This window comes from Capra hircus, chromosome 21 (assembly GCF_001704415.2).
Source record: "Capra hircus breed San Clemente chromosome 21, ASM170441v1, whole genome shotgun sequence".
Taxonomy (NCBI): domain Eukaryota; kingdom Metazoa; phylum Chordata; class Mammalia; order Artiodactyla; family Bovidae; genus Capra; species Capra hircus.
Window position 1 is genome coordinate 44964180 of NC_030828.1, and position 21189 is coordinate 44985368.

Consider the following 21189-nt stretch of genomic DNA (forward strand, 5'->3'; position numbering starts at 1 on the left):
CGTAGCAACTTCCGGAGGGGCTTGTATGCCTGGTGCGGGAGCTACGGGGCCCGAGATTGTGCTTGGAATAGTGGTGCACCATGTCCCGAGGTTCCAGCGCGGGTTTTGACCGGCACATTACCATTTTTTCTCCCGAGGGACGGCTCTACCAAGTAGGTGAGTGAATCGCGTTTGCCTTTGGTCCACTCGAATTGCTCTGTCATCGTACGGCCTGCAGCAGGAAGACGCGGCCGGCGTTCAGTCCCGGGCTGAAGTGTGGCCGGAGCTGGGACTGGAAGAGGGCCGAGTCCACGTGGAGGTCCCTTGATGTTCCCACTGCTATCCGCAGGCTGGGACGGGAGCCTGAAGGCGGAAGGTCTCGGGCTTTCCTGGGCAAGCGGCCGCGTTGCCTGGGCACTATAAAGAGTTACAGGAAGGTAGGGCTGTTTAGCCTGAATGGGCCCAACGTCTGTAGCCATCTAAAGGGTAATTGATTCCTTAACCATCTAGTGAAAACGTTTCCTCTTCGTTTTCCTTTGCACTATAGACTTCCTGGTCCTGTGGTTAATTACACGTAGACTTTCAGAACCTCTGTGTGTCAGACGTTGTGCTGGTCCTAGGGGACGCAAAGATGTCACACCCTCACTTATATTGAAGCTCGCGGCTTAAAGGCAGTGACATACGTAAACAAATGGATAAAAAGTGCCAAATAACAAATTACTGGAGTTCAGGACATCTGTGAAAAACTGGTAGACGGGATGAGTGGCCGTCGGCTCTAGAGCTGCTCTTGAAACTAACATCCTGTCTGAACCCACGTCTGATTGGGTGCTACTGTAATTTAAAAGTTGGTTCTGAACTGTAGGTGAGGTATAGTGAACTAGCTGTTTCTTGAAGAACAGCTTCACTGGAGATAAACCCTGAAGTAGTTAGTTATTCAGTATAGCAGTACATTTTGGTGGATCAAAAAGGTATCAGGTTTTAGGCTGTGATTGGAGAAGTCAGTATTAGGAGAACCTGGTTTACAACTGGCCGGTGATGGTTTTCTTTTTGAGTGAATTTAGCATCCCAGTGCCTTGGTGAGGTCAGTGATCGTCTGTGCTTGGAAATCGTAAGGAGGGAGTTGGCCTATAAAGGAGGTTCTCTTCACAGTGTAAATGTTAGAAATAAAGGTAACTTGGAATGAAACCAGACTACTTTATGGCTACATACTGGATATAATGTAGCAAGAAGCAACATCATATAGGGTAATTTGCTAACCCTTCTAACTCATTCCCAGTTGAAAAATATGATCTAAGATGAAAGAGACATAATAACTGTATCTTCAAGGAAGTTTTGTTTTAAATTTTTCATTCCTGAGTTTTAAAGACTTCTGTATTGGTTGTGCTTTGAATGTTCTATTTCATGGTTTTTAATATGCCAACAGGGTAAGTAACTTAAACTAGACTTTTGTATACTGTATTGTAAAGACCAGCAATATTAATGCTTCCCAGATTTGGTGAGTTGAAAGGCTGAATATAGTGTCATTTTAATAGTTTAAAAAGATTTAGAATAGAGCATGCAGTTCAGAACAGGTTAAATATCTAGACAGAATAACTTTAAGCTTTGTCTATTATTAGCTAACTCCCTAAGCTTTGTCTTTGTAGCTAACTCTCTCTGCAACTCAGGGCAGCACTGAGTAGGCATTGCTAGGAAAGGGAACGGAGAAGGCAGTGGCACCCCACTCCAGTACTCTTGCCTGGAAAATCCCATGGACAGAGGAGCCTGGTAGGCTGCAGTCCATGGGGTGCGAAGAGTCGGACACTGAGCGACTTCACTTTCACTTTTCACTTTAATGCATTGGAAAAGGAAATGGCAACCCACTCCAGTATTCTTGCCTGGAGAATCCCAGGGACGGGGGGGCCTGGTGGGCTGCTGTCTATGGGGTCGCACACAGTCGGACATGACTTAGTGACTTAGCAGCAGCAGGAAAGGGAAAGTGAAAGAATAGTATGATTAAGCAGTATAGTGGTGAAGAGTTCAGGCCCTGGAGCCATAAGTAGATACAAATTCCTGCTCTGCTTCATAGATAGTCCTCACCTGGGCAAGTGATACAACTGTAGCCTTAGTTTCTGTTTTCATAGTTGGCCTAATAATTCCTCCCTTTTGTGTTGGTTTTGAGGATTAAATAAAGTAATATATGTATAGTGCTTAGCACAGTATTAAGTTCTCAGTAAATGTTATTTTTTGTTTGATTCTTTGGCCTTTGTGTGTGTGTCTGTGTCTGTGTGTGTGTGTCTGTGTGTATGTGTGTGTGTGTGGTCTGTTAGATAGTAGCTCTGCAGACATGGACTGTTTCTTTTATGGTCCATCCATGCTTGATTCTCTAATGAAATATACATACATTGTCACAATGTTATGAGTATTGTTTGTTAGTTTCTAAACTTTAGAGTCTGCCCAAGACAAAACATGTAAGACAGAGTGCAAATTGTTAATGGCTGACAGTGGAAAAATAGGGAGATGACAAGGGAGTGGAAAGGATTAAAGATGTTCCTCATCTTCTATAGTTGGGATTCAAAAGATAAATGTGGTCTAAAGTTGATATGTTTAGAAAAATACAGATATAAATTTAAAGTTATAATCTTAATTATAATTATAAACAAACTGTTGATGGTGTTTGTTCTCAAGGAGTAGGGAAATTTTTTATTTTTACCTGTACACTTTAATAATTGTTAAAAATTTTCTCTTAATGTGTTCAAGATGGGGGGTGTGTGTGTGTAAACTGTAGAGCTATATAAAGAGTATTTGGCTTTGAAATCCAACTTCAGGAATTTCATATGTTATCAGTGGGGAAATAGGTCCATAAGCCTGGCTACTTTAGAGCCCCTGTCTTCTGCCTTTTTGCTGAATATGTCTGGCAAGGGAGATGGAAGCAGTCACTTGAATTTGCCTCCCAGGTGAAGTGAGCGCTGCCTGGTTGTTCCTGAGAAGGGAGCATGCTGGTAAGAAACAGTAAAGAAATGGACTGGTAGAGACAGACTGGAGAGGATGGTTTTCTAATCTAGAAAGTGAAAGTGTGAATTGAAGCCAGGATTCCCGGGCAGTCCTAACTCCACACCAACTAGAGGAAGTATAGAATTTTACATATACTACATATGTAAAATATATCCCATTTACCTATAGATGTAAAGCACTTAGTGTCTGTCACATAGTATTAATAAACAGTCAGTAAATGTTTCTGTGAGGAATGCTGTTACAATCCCTCACCCCCATGGCTGATAAAAATGGAAATTTTTTTACCTCAGGAGTTTCACAAGTAAATACACTTACTTACTGTTTGCCTCCTTTAATGTTTAAAAAAAAAAAATTCTTGTTTTGGGGACTTCCCTGGTGATTCAATAGCTTAGACTCCATGCTCCCAGTGCTGGGGGCCTGGGTTCAATCCCTGGTCAAGGAACTACATCCCACATGCCGCAACTAAGAGTCTACATGCCTCAACTATAAAAGCCTGTGTGCCATGACCCAGACTCGTTGGAGCCAAAAAGTAACAATAATCATAAGAATTCTTGTTTCAAAGTAGTGTTTCTCAACCCAGACTTCTCATGCCGTCCTTGGATCTGATTTGAAATTAAATGTATACATACATACATATTTATGTGTGTGTATATATATATATATATTCATAAATACATACATATTCAGTTCATTTCAGTTTAGTCACTCAATCATGTCTGACTCTTTGTGACCCCATGAACCACAGCACGCCAGGGCTCCTGGTCCATCACCAACTCCTGGAGTCCACCCAAACCCATGTCCCTTGAGTCAGTGATGCCATCGAACCATCTCATCCTCTGTTGTCCCATTCTCCTCCTGCCCTCAATCTTTCCCAACATCGGGGTCTTTTCCAGTGAGTCAGCTCTTTGTATCAGGTGGCAAAAGTATTGGAGTTTCCTAGGATTTCTTTGGAGGGAATGATGCTGAAGCTGAAACTCCAGTTTCATGGGGTCGCAAAGAGTTGGACATGACTGAGCGACTGAACTGAATGAACACCCAGGACTGATCTCCTTTAGGATGGACTGGTTGGATCTCCTTGCAGTCCAGGGGACTCTCAAGAGTCTTCTCCAACACCACAGTTCAAAAGCATCAATTCTTCAGCACTCAGCTTTCTTTATAGTCCAACTCTCACATCCATACATGACCACTGGAAAAACCGTAACCTTGACTAGACAGACCTTTGTTGACAAAGTAATGTCTCTGCTTTTTGATATGCTGTATAGGTTGGTCATAACTTTCCTTCCAAGGAGTAAGCGTCTTTTAATTTCATGGCTGCAATCACCATCTGCAATGATTTTGAAGCCCCAAAAAAATAAAGTCTGACACTGTTTCCACTGTTTCCCCATCTATTTGCCATGAAGTGATGGGACCAGTTGCCATGATCTTAGTTTTCCAAATGTTGAGCTTTAAGCCAACTTTTTCACTGTCCTCTTTCACTTTCATCAAGCGACTCTAGTTCTTCATTTTCTGTCATAAGGGTGGTGCCATCTGCATATCTGAGGTTATTGATATTTCTCCTGGCAATCTTGATTCCAGCTTGTGCTTCTTCCAGCCCAGCATTTTTCATGGTGTACTCTGCATATAAGTTAAATAAGCAGGGTGATAATATCCAGCCTTGACGTACTCCTTTTCCTATTTGGAAACAGCCTCTTGTTCCACGTCCAGTTCTAATTGTTGCTTCCTGACCTGCATTTAGGTTTCTCAAGGGGCAAGTCAGGTGGTCTGGTATGCCCATCTCTTTCAGAATTTTCCACATATTAAAAGTATACAAAAAAGTCATGGGATCAAACTCTGCTATGTTTTCAACCTTATGTCTGCCCTCCCACATACACACGCTCCTCCCCACACACACTCCTCCCCACACACACACCACCAATATTTTTAATGACCCCACCTGCTTGAAAAATCACCATTTTGAGGAATGTAATATTAGGAGGCACTGTGAAATGAGAAGTGCTTCCTGCTTAAGTTTAAAGGTTAGGGAAAGACAGAATGGCAGTTTCAAAAAAAGTCTTTAACGATAAGATTCTAGTTGTACAGCATTCAAATTGGATGTTGACATATCATGCAGAATACCTGCCTTGTCCCAGTAGAACACCTCTTATTTTTTTGATAAGCAAACTTCAAAGAATGTAGGAGCCATATTTTTCCAGCCAATGTTAATATGGGGAAAAATATTTTCCAGAATTCAGCACAGGTTTTTGTTTGTTTTTAGAAAACATCTATTTATTTTCTCCCAGTTTTGTAAGTTAGAAGTCTGGTAGGCTTAGGGTCACACAGGCTGAAAATCACAAGGAGGCTGCATTCTTTTTTGAAATTTAAGTTTAGATTTGTTTTTTATTGCAGTAACATTGGCTTATAACATTATATAAGTTTGTGTGTACAACATACTACATCATGATCACCACCAAAAATTTAGTTTCCATCTCAGTACAGTGTTTTAGACAAAATTATGGGTGAAAAATCTTGGCTTACATTCCGTTAATTATCAGAATTTCAGAATCACCTGTAGATGCTTCGCAGTGAGTGCCCATAAATGGGATGTGCATCTCTGCTGTTGCTAGCATCGCACCAGCAGCTCCTATTGTGAGCCGCTGTCGGGCATTGTGTGCTTGTCCTGAACATTTTGTCACAGTACCTTTTATATTTAGCCCTTGTTTTTTCCTAATGTTATACAACTCAGTCCTGGAAAAGTTGGAAAGTGTTGGGGAAAATTGTAGGGGAGGAAGCAAAGTGTATAAGAGAGATTACTGTGGAAAGAGGTCTCTATATACAGACAACTGTTTATTAACTATTTTATTTATAATCAAGGATGCAGTTTTCATTCTAACTTAACGGTTTGTTGTTAGATTGAGCCCTCTGAACTTGCTGGTGTTTGACTGCTTTTTACCTGTAAAACTAGCTCTTTCATGTGGTTCAACCTAATATATATACACACACACATATATACTGGTAACTAATTATGTATTTAAATTAAAGATTAAGAAATTGAGGACTTGAGATTAACTATAATCCATTATAATTTTTCCTATTTAAAAAATAAGAAATGGGCTATCAGTTCTTTTCTTGCATAATCTTGGACATTCAAAAACAGATTACTGAGATCAGCATAACAGTGTTTGCTAGTTTTGTAAGTTTCTGAAATTCATCCAAAAAGCAAAATTTCTAGTGATGGAAATTAAGTGTTTAATTACTGTTTTTGACATTTGAATTCTGACTCAAAACTAAATATACCTTTTAAATACTGCCTATAAACTTCTGTTTTTTAATTGGCCTTCATGCTCTCCTCTGCTGTAAACTGTGATACTACTTTTACCCTACCAATGTTTCTTTTTAATTACTGTCTCTAAATTCTTTACTCGACAGTTTCCATTTTTATAGAAATTACTATAATATATTTAATGGTGGCTTTTTTTTAAATTGTAGTATAGTTGATGTACAATATTATATAAGTTTCAAGTGTGCAGCATAGTAATTCACAACCTTTAAACGTTATGCCCTATTTATAGTTGTTATGAAATATTGGCTATATTCCCTGTGCTGTATAGCGTGTGTCTTTATAGCTTATTTTATGCTGGTGGTAGTGTTATAATGGGGATTCATTTACACAAAATCTTACTGAAAATTACACTGTAATGCCACATGGTAAGTACCAAAATATTGGTACAGAGAAGGGTTTAGGAAGTGATACTGACAGAGAGAGCCAGGAATGTTTCCTTAGAGGAGATAAATTGATTTACATGAAGATTAGATAAGGAAACTTAGGGAGACCTGTGTATTGGTTAGTCAGGTGTAGCTGGAGCAGACAGTGACAATTGGAAAAAGATTGTAGCAAAATTTTGAAAAGATTTGGATGTCATGCTACAGTTTGGACTTTGTCCCATGGATTTTGGACATATCCAGTAAAAATCGTTAAGAACAAGATTATTAAGTAAGATAGCAGAAGAGTTGGGTATAGAATTAGAGTTAAGAATAGAAAGGGACAGATGACAGGAAGACCATTTTGGAGAGGGCTGTTCCAGTAATCCATACAAACAAAAGTAGGTAGAATAGTACAATGACACGTGTATTCATAACCCAGCTTTAATGACTGTCCGCATTTGTCAATCTCAGTTGTCATTTGTCAATCTCAAACACTTAGCCCTCTCTGCTGGAATATTTTAAAGCAAATCCTAGATACAAGAGTGGACATTTCTCTGATAAGAGGAAAGTGAAGAGTCAAGAATAATACCCAGGTTTGCAGCTTGAAAACTTGAGTGGTTGGTAATCTGAGATAACTATAAGAAGCAGGTTTGCAGAGATAACTGCGTGCATGCTCAGTCTGACTCTTTGTGACCCCATGGACTGCAGCCCACCAGGCTCCTCTGACCATGACATTTCCCAGGCAAGAATACTGAAGTGGGTTGCCACGTCCTTCTCCAGGGGATCTTCCCGACCCAGAGATCATACCCGGGTCTCCTGCATTGGCAGGGCGAATTCTTCACCACTGCACCACCTGGGAAGCCCAAGAGTTGTTTAATCTCAGCCATGCCTGTGGGAGAAATGAGCATTTACAAATATAAGTTCAGAGCTAAAAATGACAGGTAGTAGTGATTATATAGGAAAATCACCCAGTGATAGGGAGAAGTGATAGAATCCTTGGGGATACCAGTATTTAAGGAGCCAGCTGAAGAGATGGAAGCAGTGAAGGAGACAGAAAAGTACGAGATAAATAGCAGGAATTGTTTGAGGGGGCCCACATCTCAAGGGATCCTAGTTTCGTAGCCAGGGATCGACCCTGAGCCCCCTATTGTAGAAGTGTGGAGTCTCAACTACTAGATCACCAGGCAAGTCCAGGAATGATATTCTTAACTAAGAACTTTAAAAATTCAGTTTCTCAGATGCACTAGCCATATTTCAGGTGCTCAGTAGTCACACGTGGCTATTGCCTATTATATTGGATCGTGCAAATATAGAACAGTGCCTTCATCACAGAAAGTTCTGTTGGACAGCAGTAGTCTATATAGAGAGGAAGAGAGGACTAGGACCCCTTTAGTGGATCTTTGCTAATTCATAGGCACATTCTCTGTTGAGAAACATTTTTTATACGTAAAAACTTTCTTTATATTTTGTGGGAGCAAATTTTAATATGTGGTGAGAGCCATAGCTCTTTTCCTTTGTGGCTTTTTATGTTTTGCATTATTTAAGCAGAACAGGTAAGTAATGCACATGAGTGAAACCAGCTGGTGAGCCAGGAGGAGGAGTGATGGAACTGTGAAAAACTGCAGAACACATGTCAGACCTAAATGATTTATGCTCTGCTGGACAGTTGCTGTGAAGGTCAAATGATACCAGAATTGTTTTCTAAGAAAAAATAATCCTGCTTTTATTGTATCCAACTTTTAGTTAATTAAAATTTTCCTAGAAAACTGTGTATTCTAAACCAATTTGAGTAAGCTGGATTGGATCCATGGCCAACCTTTGACTTAGTGTCTACTGGTTGCAAATGTAATTTTAAAGCTCCTTGGTTCCTACTTTGACTATGCAGTCTGGTAGTGGAGGGGGAAGTAACATAGTTGAAAATGCTAAAATTACTAGTGAAATAGGAAATGCTATGGAAATTTAGAGAAAGTGTTGAAGAATCCCTTCTAGGACAATCAGAGAAAGTATCCATGGGAAATGGAGGACACCTGAGGGGAAGGACAGGCTTTAGTTTTTTTTTAGCTAGGTGGAAATAAGAGTGATAGGGCAGTCCAGAGAGGACTTGAAGAAGCAAAAAGTACATTGTAAGAGGAGAGACGATAAAATTGCAAACTAATAGCCTTCCATATCCATAGACAGGCTTCGCACATGGCTCAGTGATAAAGAATCAGCCTCCCAGTACAGGAGATGCTGGTTCAGTCCCTGGGTTGGGATGATCCCCTGGAGAAGAAAATGGCAACCCACTCCAGTATTCTTGCCTGGGAAATATCATGAACAGAGGAGTCTGGCAGGCTACAGTCCACGGGGCTGCAAAAGAGTCAGACACGGCTTAGTAACTAAACAAAAACACCCGTAGACAGAATATTTTTTAGGCCAAAATTGTGTTCTGAACAATCAGGTAGTAACAGCTGGCAATTGAAAATGTACTGAAATTAAGTGAGATCAAGGATAGTGACCCAGTTATTAGACCCAGATATACATCTGTATAGAAAAGGTTGTTCCTAATATTTATCTCTGTAGTATCTATAGTAATAATCATTTTATTACTGATAACTAACTGGTCATTTGTATTCTCTCATTTTCTAGTTAGTATGGCTAGAGGTTTCTATTAGTTTCCTGTGGCTGCTATAACAAATTAGTACAAACCTGGTTGCTAAAAACAACAGAAATTTATTCTGTCACAGTTGTGGAAGCCCGAAGTCTAGAATCTGTATCATTGGACCAAGATCAGAGTGTCAGGCAGGGCCATTCTGTCTCTGGAGGCTCTAGGGAAGAATGCTTCCCTTGTCTTGTCCACTTCGAGAGGCTACCAGGATTTCTTGGCTTGTGGCTCCTGCTCCATTCCTCTTATCTTCAAGACCAGCATTTGCAAATCTCTCTGCTCCTCCTTCATAGCACCTTCTCTCTGTGTGTAAAATTTCCATCTGTCTCTCTTAATAAGGATACATAGGAATGCATTTAGAGACCACCAGAATAATCTCCCCATCTCAAGATTAACTTAATCACGTGTACAGAGAGGTTTTTTTGCAGAAAGAAGCTATACATGGTAATGTTTGCAGGTTCTAGGAATTAGTTCAGACAATCAATTTTTGACTTTGCTCATGTCCTCTTTTATGTCTATTTCATTGATTTCTGATCTTTATTATTTCTTTTTTCTAATTTGGTTTTATTCTGCCTTTTTCTGGCTTCTTAAAGTAGAAACTTAGGTTTGCAGTGTAGAACTGGGGGCCCTGGCCGCTTTCTGACTGACTGACTTCACCAGAGGCCACCAGTGGTTCTTGCCATGGACCAACTTACCATTCCAGCAGGAAGAAGGTCTAGAGTGAGTCTGCTAGCAAGATAGTCTTATATAATGTAATCAGGAAGATGCCATCCCATCACCTTTGACGTATTCAGTTAGAAGGGAGTTAGAGATTTTGCCCATACTCAGGAGAGGGGATTACACAGAGATGTGAACAGCAGGAGGCAGGTATTGTTGAGAGGAGGCCACCTTAGGATCCATCCACCATAGTGGTAAAATTCCTTCTGAACACTTTGAGCTGCAACCTGCAAGTTTTGTTATATTTTACCATTACTATTTAGTTCAAAATATTTTAAAGTTTCCTTTGTGATTATTCTTGGACCTATGGATTATTTAGAAATATGGTTTGAAATTTTCAAATTTAAAAAATTTCCAAAATATAGGGTTTCTAGCACTTTGCAATACCATCCATTTCCCCTGTGTGCCCACTCCATCCCAGGCTAATCGACTTTTTTCATCCATTTTGTAAAGTGTGTCTCCGGTTGTCAGCATATATTTTGAGTCTTGCTTTCTTATCCGTTCTGACAGTTTATGCTTTTCATTGGAGTATTTCATCTATTAACATTTAATGCAATTGTTAACATGGTTAGATTTCTCTCTTTTTGACATGGTTAGATTTTAACATCATTTTATTTATTTCTGTTTGTCTCTGTTTTGTTTGCTTGTTTTTTCCTCATTACCTCCTCCCTTGCCTTCTTTTTGATTATTTGAACAGTTTGGGGGATTTCATTTTAATCTATTAGCCTTTTGGCTACATCTTAGCATTTTTTAGTCTTGTTTTAAGGATTACAATATATATGCTTAACTTCTTCCCATCTTTCTTAGAGTTAATGTTTATCTTTTCACAAAAAATGTACAAGCCTTAAAACATTGTAAGTCAACTTACTCCCTTTCCTTCTATAAGTAATACATCTCCATATTTTACAAACTCCATAAATGTTATAATTTTTGTTATGTATTTTTAAAGAATTAAAGAGAATAAAATAAGTCTTTTATATTTATCCAGATATTTACCATTTTTTGATGTTTCTCATTTCTAAAGATTGGAGTTTTCTCTTGGTACTGTTTTCCTTAAGCCCAGAGAACTTCTTTTAGCATTTTTGTTGCAGATCTGAAAGTGTCTGTTTTACTTTCATTCTTGAAGGATGTTTTTGTTGAGAATAGAATTCTGAATTGGTGGTTTTTCTTTCCACAGTTTAAGGATGTTCCACTATCTTCAGGTGAAATCCATGGAATTTAAATCATCGTTCTCTTGTATATAATCTGTTCCTTTTCTCTGTTCTCAAAGTTTTCTCAGCTTTTGATTTTCAGGAATTTGACTATAATGAGTCAGGTTTCTTTTTATTTATCCTGCTTGGAGTTTGCTGGATCTTCAATATGGAATTTTACGTCTTCTGCCAAATTTGGAACATTTTAACCATTATTTCTCAAATTTTTGTTTGTTTCTCTTTTGGGTCTCATTCTTTCCTCTCCAGTTAAACACACTTATACTTGTTGATATTAATTTGCAGACTTGTGTTTTTAAACCTGTTTTCTCTTGTTTAAAATTGGGTAGGGAATTCCCTGGTGGACCACCGGTTAGGACTCTGTGCTTCCACTGCAGGGGCATGGATTCTATACCTAGTCCAGGAACTGGACCCCACATTGTCATGTAGCAAGGCAAAAAACAAAAAGTGTACTTTGATCCATTTTTCATACTCTTTGCTATATTATCTCCATTCTGCAGTTAAGTCCATTTGGTGAATTTTTAAATTTTAAATGTATTTTTTAGTTTTGTAATTTCTACTTGGTTCTTTTGTACTTTACTGAGATTTCTTACTTCATCTTGAATATTTTTATTATGTCACTGAGCATAGTTTTAATAACTTTGCCTGCTAATACAACATCTGGATCATCTCAGGGTTGGTCTCCTATAAGTAGATCACATTTAACTATGTTTTGTTTGTTTTCTTTTTTAGTATGTTGAGCAATTCTGGATTATATCTTGGGCATTTGTAAATGTTGGGTTGTAAAGACTGGATTTTGTTATGTTCCTCCTTCTAGCAGGCAGTTAATTGATGGCAGCTTAAATCTAACCTTAATTCTTTTATCCTAGCTAAGATGCTTGGAGTCTGTCTTTTGTTATGTGTGGTTATGGAATCAGCCAGAGATTTGGGCAATAAAGACACTGAGGCTCTCCCTCTCTCCTTTCTTCTCCCTCATTCTCCAGCAGCTGTGATTACTCTCCCAAGCTTTTCTCTAGCTCTACAGGTCAGAAGGACTGAATTTTCTGTGGATGTTTAGCCCAGACTGGGGCCTGCAGTAAGTAAGTCATGTAAGTCATGAAAAAGGGAGGTTGACCCCACTCCATTCCCTTCTTCAGGCACTAACTCCCTCTCTGGAATCTGTGTACTTTGGGCCTCTCTTTGGTATCTTTGGGCAGTTATTGTTTTGGTTAGAGTTTATAGTTTGTCTGGAGGATTGATCTGGTACAGACTTTATTGACCATATGAGAAACAGAACTGAGAAGCATTATGAAACATATTTTAGAAATTATTTGTGGTATAATGAGATGGTAAAAACAAGTTATTATAATTTGATAAAGGATTTTTATCACAGCTCCTATTAAAGGAAATTCTTTGGTGTCATAGGTAATATCTTCCTTAGATGAGCCTCATCACCAGTGGCTTTTTGAACCAAATGAGACCAAGCCTCAGACCTGGTGTGCAGAGTAATACTTGACAGAATTTTGAAAGCATTTATTATGTGTCAGATGTAAATAACAACTGGAGTAGTGAGTGATTTTTTTTCTTCTATATTTCCTCTGTATTTTCTACAGTGAGCATATATTAAATTTTGTTGCAGTTTTCCTGATTACAAAATATGTTTTTATTAAGTTTAAATATTACAGAAATAAATAACATTGAAAGGGATAGTCTCATCTGTAATTCTGCTCTCCATAGGCAGTCTCAGCTAAACCACGTGGTAGCAAAGTAGTTAGTTGGTGGTTTGTGTTTTTTTTTAGTAGTTAGTTTTTATAAATCACTTTGATCAGCTCTTTTAAAGTGGGAGTGGTTTGACAGCAACTAGAGAAGTGCACAAGCTGTAGTTTGTTATAGATAAACTAAAGAATCCAATAGTGTAGGTAACGTGCAAGTTGCAAAAAACATGATCCAGAAATTTTCAACTTGATAGAGAGGGTAAAAAAGACAGAGTAATCTAACAGCAATTAAAGCTGCATACAATCAATTAGTTATTGGCCAAAAGTTAACAGAAATAGTAAATCTTGAGAAAATGTAGAGCATCTAAAGTTGACCCAGAAAAACCAAATGTGGTAGGAATAATGGCTATAAAAGATTTTTTAAACGATAAAACAATTGATAAAGATTTGATATGATAAAAATTGTTTATTGGAAATTTGGTGTTGTGCTCCTGATGAAAATGATCAAAATGAAAAGAAATACAGTTGGTTTAATCATGGTTTATTATTATCATTATTATTTTGATTTTGTGTATCTTAGCTGGCATTCCATGTTAATCAAGCTGTTTATTTTTAATAACTGTTTATTACTCAGTTGCATGGATCTATGATCATTTATTTCACATTTTTAAAAAGCTGTTCTATTTTCCAGAATATGCTTTTAAGGCTATTAACCAGGGTGGCCTTACATCAGTAGCTGTCAGAGGGAAAGACTGTGCAGTGATTGTCACACAGAAGAAAGTACCTGTAAGTAATACTGCCCAGATAGGTACTTGTTGCAGAATGCAGTGTAGGAATGTCTCATGAGTTTGTACAAGGGTATATTATTATCTGTATATGTTGATGTTATTTTTATAAGCACAATGGCATTCCTAGGTCTTTTGTCTTCAGGCACCTCAGAACATACTTTGGTGAGCTAAAGTTCTTGCCCATGGAAAACATATCATCTTAAAAAGGAAAATAGGGTAGTGCCCACACCTCCATTTTTTTTTTTTTTTTTTTTTGGTTTTAACTGTAAAATGAACAGAAGACATTTATAGTTCATTGTTATAATTCCATAATGTTTTTTTATCACTACACAGAGACCTGTGATTTTTTTTTTTTTTTTTAATCTTGGTTTGTTCTTTAGGACAAATTACTGGATTCCAGCACAGTGACTCACTTATTCAAGATAACTGAAAACATTGGCTGTGTGATGACAGGAATGACAGGTGACTGGCTTGATACTTACTTAGATTTGTTATTTTCTTCACATTATTTTTAATTTTAAAAGGCTTCCATGCATATCTGATTTGCAATCTTCCAAGGCTAGTATCAGTCTTCAGAGTATTGTGTGCGTTTTTGAAACCATAAGTTTAGTAGAATTAGAAATCTATGTTGCTGTCAGGGAAACTGAGTGAAGGCCCTCTCAAAAATGATTTATTTCATCTATGAAATGGTTTATTTATTTCATCTATGATATGGTTAAAATTTAAGAGGACATAAGTCAGTATATTTCAAACCTGGTGATAGTGACACTGGTTAGAAGTGGGTGACAGTTGTGAAAATAACTGGGTTTCTGTTTTCTGAAATCAAGGGAACATTCAAGCCTATAAAAAGGTGGAGAGAAACCTTATTCTTTCTCCTTATACCTTGTTCTTTGGGAGATGATTAGACACTTTTAGAAATTATTGTGATGGCTGATGAAGAGTTCAGCAAAAAGAGCAGAGCTATGTATAGGACTTCGTCTTTTACATTTTTTTCCTTTTTTGTCACATACTTATTGCTGAGTCATTCACTGTATGTTGGTGGGAGAAAAAACCATTGTGGACCACTTCTGGTTTCCTTAAGTCATAATGAGATGCGTGCATATGTTGGGACAGTTACCTGGCTTTCAGGTTCATTCTTTCCTTCTACTGAAATAAACCTCTGTTTCTTATGCTCTAAGCTGACAGTAGATCCCAGGTACAGAGGGCACGCTATGAGGCAGCTAATTGGAAATACAAGTATGGTTACGAAATTCCCGTGGACATGCTGTGTAAAAGAATCGCTGATATTTCTCAGGTCTACACACAGAATGCTGAAATGAGGCCTCTTGGTTGTTGTAAGTATGCACAGAAGTCTCCCAAGTAATTAATGAATTCAGATTGTTTTTTAGAGAACATACATTAAGAAAGTTTTTTCAGTAAGACTTGGGTTTTGAACATGTGGTTTGGAAAATTATGAAGGGTGAGAAAACTCTTTATAATAAATGGGTGTTGGAAGGATAGGTTTCACAGCAGTCTTTTAGGCACTACGTTTAAACATGAGACACAATTAGGCTTTTGTAGTGGAGATTCCACTGCAACTCGAGATTACTAGTTCAGTGAAAATGCCTAAATTAGGCATCTTAACACTGTAGTTGTTTCTTTTGACCACCCTAAAGATTCAGGCTCACACACATAGGCCTGTGATTCATATACTTTATATTTTATATACTTTATAGTCATATAAAGAAGAATAAATTTCTTCTTTTAAAAAACAAGTAAATTTTTATTGGGAGAGAAATAAGATTTATTGATTTAAACTTAATGGAATAAGTTAGCCTGGAAAATTCAACATGACTGTTTCAGACAGCATGTCATTTATTTATGAGAACTAAAGCAGTCAGTGTAATGATTGACCTATTACTTTTAAAAGTCTCCCTTGATTTCTTCAGTGATACTCTTCTCCTCTGCCTCCTCACTTTCCTTAGTTTATCCTTGTCTACTGGTCCCTTAAATGTTGTTCATCGGATTTCTCTCCTTGGTCCTTCTGTCCTCTTTGTTTGGTCTGGGTAATCTCATCCGCTTTCTTGGCTTTGCTTTACTGTCTCATCTATATGCCAGTCACTCCCTCATTAGCTTTATCCCAGTCTCTTCCTTCATGTTCCACAGATACTTCAAACTCGAAATCATTGCTGTTTTCCTACTCTCATCCTCAACTTTTTTCCTCCCCCCACCTCCCCTTCCCTGGCCTTCTGTTTAGTCAGACTGTCCAGCTTTACTGCAGAATACCTGGCCCTCCCGCCTCCTGTGTCACTTTCTATCATCTCTTGCCTTTGCCGCCTGTTTTACCACCTTTCTCCCTTCTCACTCTTTCCTAGACTGTTCCATATTGCTACCTGAGTTGTCATCCTAGAGTTTTGTTGTTTTGTTGTTAATATGATGTGCAGGGTCCCTTACAGTTTATTCCCAAGTTGCCTCCTTCTTGTGCTGCATTTCTTTCTCCTGAAGCTACTGTAATACATGGATCTTTTTGTCCATGTATTTTGTCCTGGGTGTATCCTGACCTTTTGTGTCCCTTTGTGTGTGTTTCTTTTGCCTTGATTGCCCTTCTGTTCCTTATCATGCGTTAAACCCTGCTCATCTGGAGTAAGGAAGTGTTAACTAACCACCCCCCCACCCCCCAGGCAGTAAGTGGGTATCTCTTTTGTGGTGTCCCTGGTACTTTCTATTGTATGTCAAGTATAAAATGTAAAGAAATGTTATGGATAACATAAGACACTATATTAAAAAGGTTCAGATGGGGTTAAGCCCTTCTTTAAATACTTTGTTACCTGTTCTGCTGAGTAGAGAGAAGTTTGGCAGTGGTGTTTATCTTAATTGTATGTCATTATAATAACATTTATAATAGGTTATGTGTACAGAATTTAGAATTTGGTTTATACTGACTAGTACAGGAATATATATCAACAGTAACAAAGAGGGGCATTACAGATAGAGGTGAGGAACTAGTCCCTAGGTTTATTTCACTTAGTGCTAGCATTCCCAAGGTGAGTTCCATACACTTTCAGTTCTCTGGAACCTTAATAGGTAGTTCCTAAATTTAAAATAAAAAAGTATTCTGTGAGCAAATAAATTTAAGAACTACTGAGGTAAAGTAGATCAGCTTACAGCAGAAGATCTTAGAACACTTAATATGCTTTTGTATATTTTCTAAAAATAATATGTGAAAAGTCTATTTTCCAAATATATCTGACCAGTTAACATCTTGAGGGGCTGGGGTTCAGAGGAACATGCTTTAGGTAATAGCAGGGATTAGAAAATTATATGTTATATTTCTGATCATTCAGACCTTTTAAAAATCTGTGATAAAACCTTTTGCAAAGTGCAGATTTATTACCTAATTTATCTGTGGTGATAAACTATGTTTTGTTACTAGTTTTCTTAAAGCAAAACATTAAAAAAAAATTTTTTTTAAGAATTATGAAATCGGCTAACTTGATTTTATTTGCTTTCATCAGTTGCCTTTTCTATATAACATCATTTAATTTCCACATTTACTGAGCACTTACTGTCATATTAAAAAACCTGTTCTCAGGAATTATATATATGTATATATCCTAAAATAGCCAGAGTAATGATTAACAGATACGTGACAACACCAAGAGAGATAAAATCTGGTTGTATGAAAGTTTAAGATATTTAATGAGGGTCTTTCTTTCTGTTTAGGTATGATTTTAATTGGTATAGATGAAGAGCAAGGCCCTCAGGTGTACAAGTGTGATCCTGCAGGTTACTACTGTGGGTTTAAAGCAACTGCAGCAGGAGTTAAACAAACTGAGTCAACCAGCTTCCTTGAAAAAAAAGTAAAGAAGAAATTTGACTGGACCTTTGAACAGACAGTGGAAGTAAGTTAACTGAAAGGAGCTGACCTTTTTTTTAATGCTATATAGAATAATGAAGATCGTTGCATAATTGACAATCTTTATAAGCTATTCCTGGGATATTCATGATATCCAAGTTTGTCAGGTTAATAGTAAAATTGGTGTCACATGGGAACAGTGAGGACTGCTTTATTCATCTAATTCTGTCTCATACTGTATTTTAGACTGCTTTCAGCAAAACACATAAAATGGGAAAATATAACTGAGAATCAAGTCAGGACCAGGCCGAAAACCTGCATGGCTGTGATTCAAGTTAGACTTAAGCTAACTGGAAGCAGAAGTGAGGAAGTTGAGTCAGTAATATTGCTCTTATGGCCCTAAAAGAAAAGCAGTCACACACCAAGTTTTCAGGGAAGCAGATATCTTCATAGTAAAATAGTATGCTCACAGGAGGACTTGACAGAGAAATTATAACCGAAATGCCTAGAGTCAGCATTAAGCAGTATTCTTGAGGGGATTGTTGGTTATGATTGGAAAGTTTTAAATTGACAGGACAAGCCAAAATTCTTATACAAGTACTTAGTAACCTTAGACTAAAGAAGCTTCTTATTTATTGCCAAGAAGTTAAAAACAAAATTTTAGTGAATTGTTGAAAAGAAGGTCTGGGATACAGCAATTCTGAAGACTAACATGATTCTGATAAACAAGAAAGGAAAAATTATCATCTAATAATTTTATGTATGGTTGGCAGTATTATCATATACTAACAGGAAATGTGAATCTCATTCTTATGTGGGAGGTACTGTTTAAATGTCTCTTAAGGTTCTTTTTTTTAATTGCAATTTATAGTTATGTGAATTAATTAATCACATCACGTACAAAGCCACTTAAAACATTCTTAAAAGTGTTATCACTGTAAATTCCTTAAAAGAAGACTGTATTCATCTTTATCCTCTCCGCGTCTCACTCCAAGTGCTGAGTATATTGTCTGGCATGTAGTGATCATCAGGTAAACAGACTGTTTTGTCTTAATCACCCTATTTTTCTTGTGAGACGCCTTTCATTTATAGCTCAACTTGGTATAAACAAGTTTGTTATTGGCAGGCAACATCTTAGAATTAAGCAATCTGTGTGGCTGTTGAACTACCACCTAAAAAATGAATAGCTTGTGGTTAATTCATGAGTTGAATAAGATTAGGATGAGAAAAATCTTGGAATCTCTGAAAAATTCTATATTATTTTAAATATTGATACTTTTTTTCAGACTGCGATTACATGCCTGTCTACTGTTCTATCAATTGATTTCAAACCTTCAGAAATAGAAGTTGGAGTAGTTACAGTCGAAAATCCTAAATTCAGGTGAGATATATTTATTGTTGGCTAGGTACTTAAGGAAGTTTGCCAAGTGATAAATTCTCGTGCACAAAGGCAGAGGTGTGTTGGTTCATTTGTCCTGTAACTTGAAGAAAAAACACTTTTTTGAACGCGAGTTGGGTTTTTTCCCCAGCACCTGAGAGATCTGGTTTTGTTGTTATTGTCGTTTATTTTACCATTTGTTTAACTGCGTCGGATCTTGGTTGCAGCACGCAGCATCCTTGTTGCACACTCTGGTTGTGTGTGGGCTCCGGAGCTCACAGGCTTGGTAGTTGCGGCTCACAGGCTTAGTTGCTCCGCAGCCTGTGGGATTTAGTTCCCCATCAGGGATTGGACCTGCGTCCCCTTGCATTGCAAGGTGGAATCTTAACCACTGGACCACCAGCGAGGTCCTGAGAGGTCTGTTTTAAAACTTATTGGATGTCTCCTTAAAGACATAACTGCCTTTTTTCTCACTTTATTTATTTTATACCTAATACCAGAGGTGATGTATAATAACCTCCTTTATATAAGGAGTAAAGTAAGTATAAGTGTTTTTCTTTTTTTAGCTTAAAGCCAATAGAAATTCAGCTCCAAACTAGTAGTTTTCAGATGGAGCTTTGATTATTTAGTGGTTATTTAAATGAAGCTTTGAAGAACAATATGAAATACTGATGTACATCAGACCCTACCTGGGTATCTTTGAAACCCCCAGATTTTGCATACAGCTAATTGAATATCTGATGCTGGACTGGATGCTTGTCTGTTCTTACTCAGAGCTTCCATGAGTCAAATCTGTACTGGGTGCTTAACATGTTATCAGCTCACTTAATCCTCCCAGCAAATCTGTGAGGTGGTTTACTTTTACCATGAACCTGGATACTCTTGTGAATAGAGAATGGTTCTGTTAAATCACAGATGCAGAGAACCTGCTAGAAGGCACGTTAACTGTTACGTGTATTTACTCTTAGGTCAGAATTTAAAAAACACATGTCAAGGTTAGGGCTGGGGAACAAAAGTAGTAAACTAAGCTTAACCAGACCTTTCAGAGCTTCATTAATACATTTTTCTAGTTTGTCCTTTTTGTTGCCTTCGGATAAGTGATATAAACTTGAAAGATTTGAAAAAAATTTATGGAACTTTTTAAAAAAACATAGTTGAATTCCCTTTATCCCCTGGAGGAAAAGGTTGCCTTCCCCCCCCCCCCTTTTTTTTTTCCTTTCTTTTTTTTTTTCTTAAAGCAGTAAAATTCCAGCAGGAGCAATTTGTCTAAAGGACCTCCAGTTCTTGTGTTCTATTCTGAGACCCTTCTACAACCTTTCAAGTCTTTATTTTCATCTACTAGTTAAATAAGAAACCAAAGAGCCTATGTCTTCAGAAAACTCTTGTATCATTTATAAATTGATAGTATTTAAATAATAAATAGAATATATACTTATAATATATATATAAATAATAGCTAGATAGTATTTAAGTAACAAGCATAAACAACTGTATAAACTACTTGCATGCATACAAAGTCACTTCAGTTGTGTCTTTGCAACCCCGTGGACTGTAGCCGGCAAGGCTCCTCTGCCCATGGGATTCTCCAGGCAAGAACACTGGAGTGGGTTGCCACGCCCTCCTCCAGGGCATCTTCCTAAATCAGGAATCAGGTGGGTATCAACCTATCCAATTGGGTGATAGGTACACAAGAGGTCATTGCTATCCTACTTTTGTGTGTGTGTGGTGTTTATTTTGCATAATAAAAGGTTTTCAGAAAGTAAATAGTTGTGGGGTTTTTTTCCCTTTGCCTTCCAGGATTCTTACAGAAGCAGAGATTGACGCTCACCTTGTTGCTCTAGCAGAGAGAGACTAGACACTGTAGTTAGTTTACCAAATCCGTGACGCCACTTGCCTGTGTGTTTGGTAACAACAGACCAACATTTTGGGGGCCCCTCGATTGAAAAAGGAACTTCTCCCACTCTTGCTGCCACTGACATGGTTAGGACTCTGTCTGTATAAATAAAACCAATGCTTTTGGAAAATAATCGCGTCCTGTCTTTTTTACCTCAAATTCAGAGTATTAAGTCTTCGGTATGTGCAGACTGGTAAATAAATGTTCACCACCTTCACATGGTAGTTTTTATTCATCTTTGTTGAGAGATCCACGTTTCTTTGGCTTAAGAACTTAATAGCCAGATATTTAAACTGTAGCTTGTATGGCATAATTAATAAATCACAAACTAAAACTCTGGTTTCAAAACTTGCTCTGACTGTAGTTACTTGGCATGGGAAGCC

The 21189-nt window shown here is 37.7% G+C and overlaps 1 protein-coding gene across 1 annotated transcript; it reads left to right on the forward strand.

The window, feature by feature from the left end:
* Positions 47-20799, forward strand: PSMA6 (proteasome subunit alpha 6; the record flags this gene model as incomplete). The annotated part of the gene is given in 8 exon segments (NM_001285698.1): positions 47-156; positions 13603-13697; positions 14080-14161; positions 14878-15033; positions 17402-17580; positions 18821-18915; positions 20710-20765; positions 20768-20799. Coding segments are annotated over 7 exon segments (739 nt in total). The 5' UTR covers positions 47-80.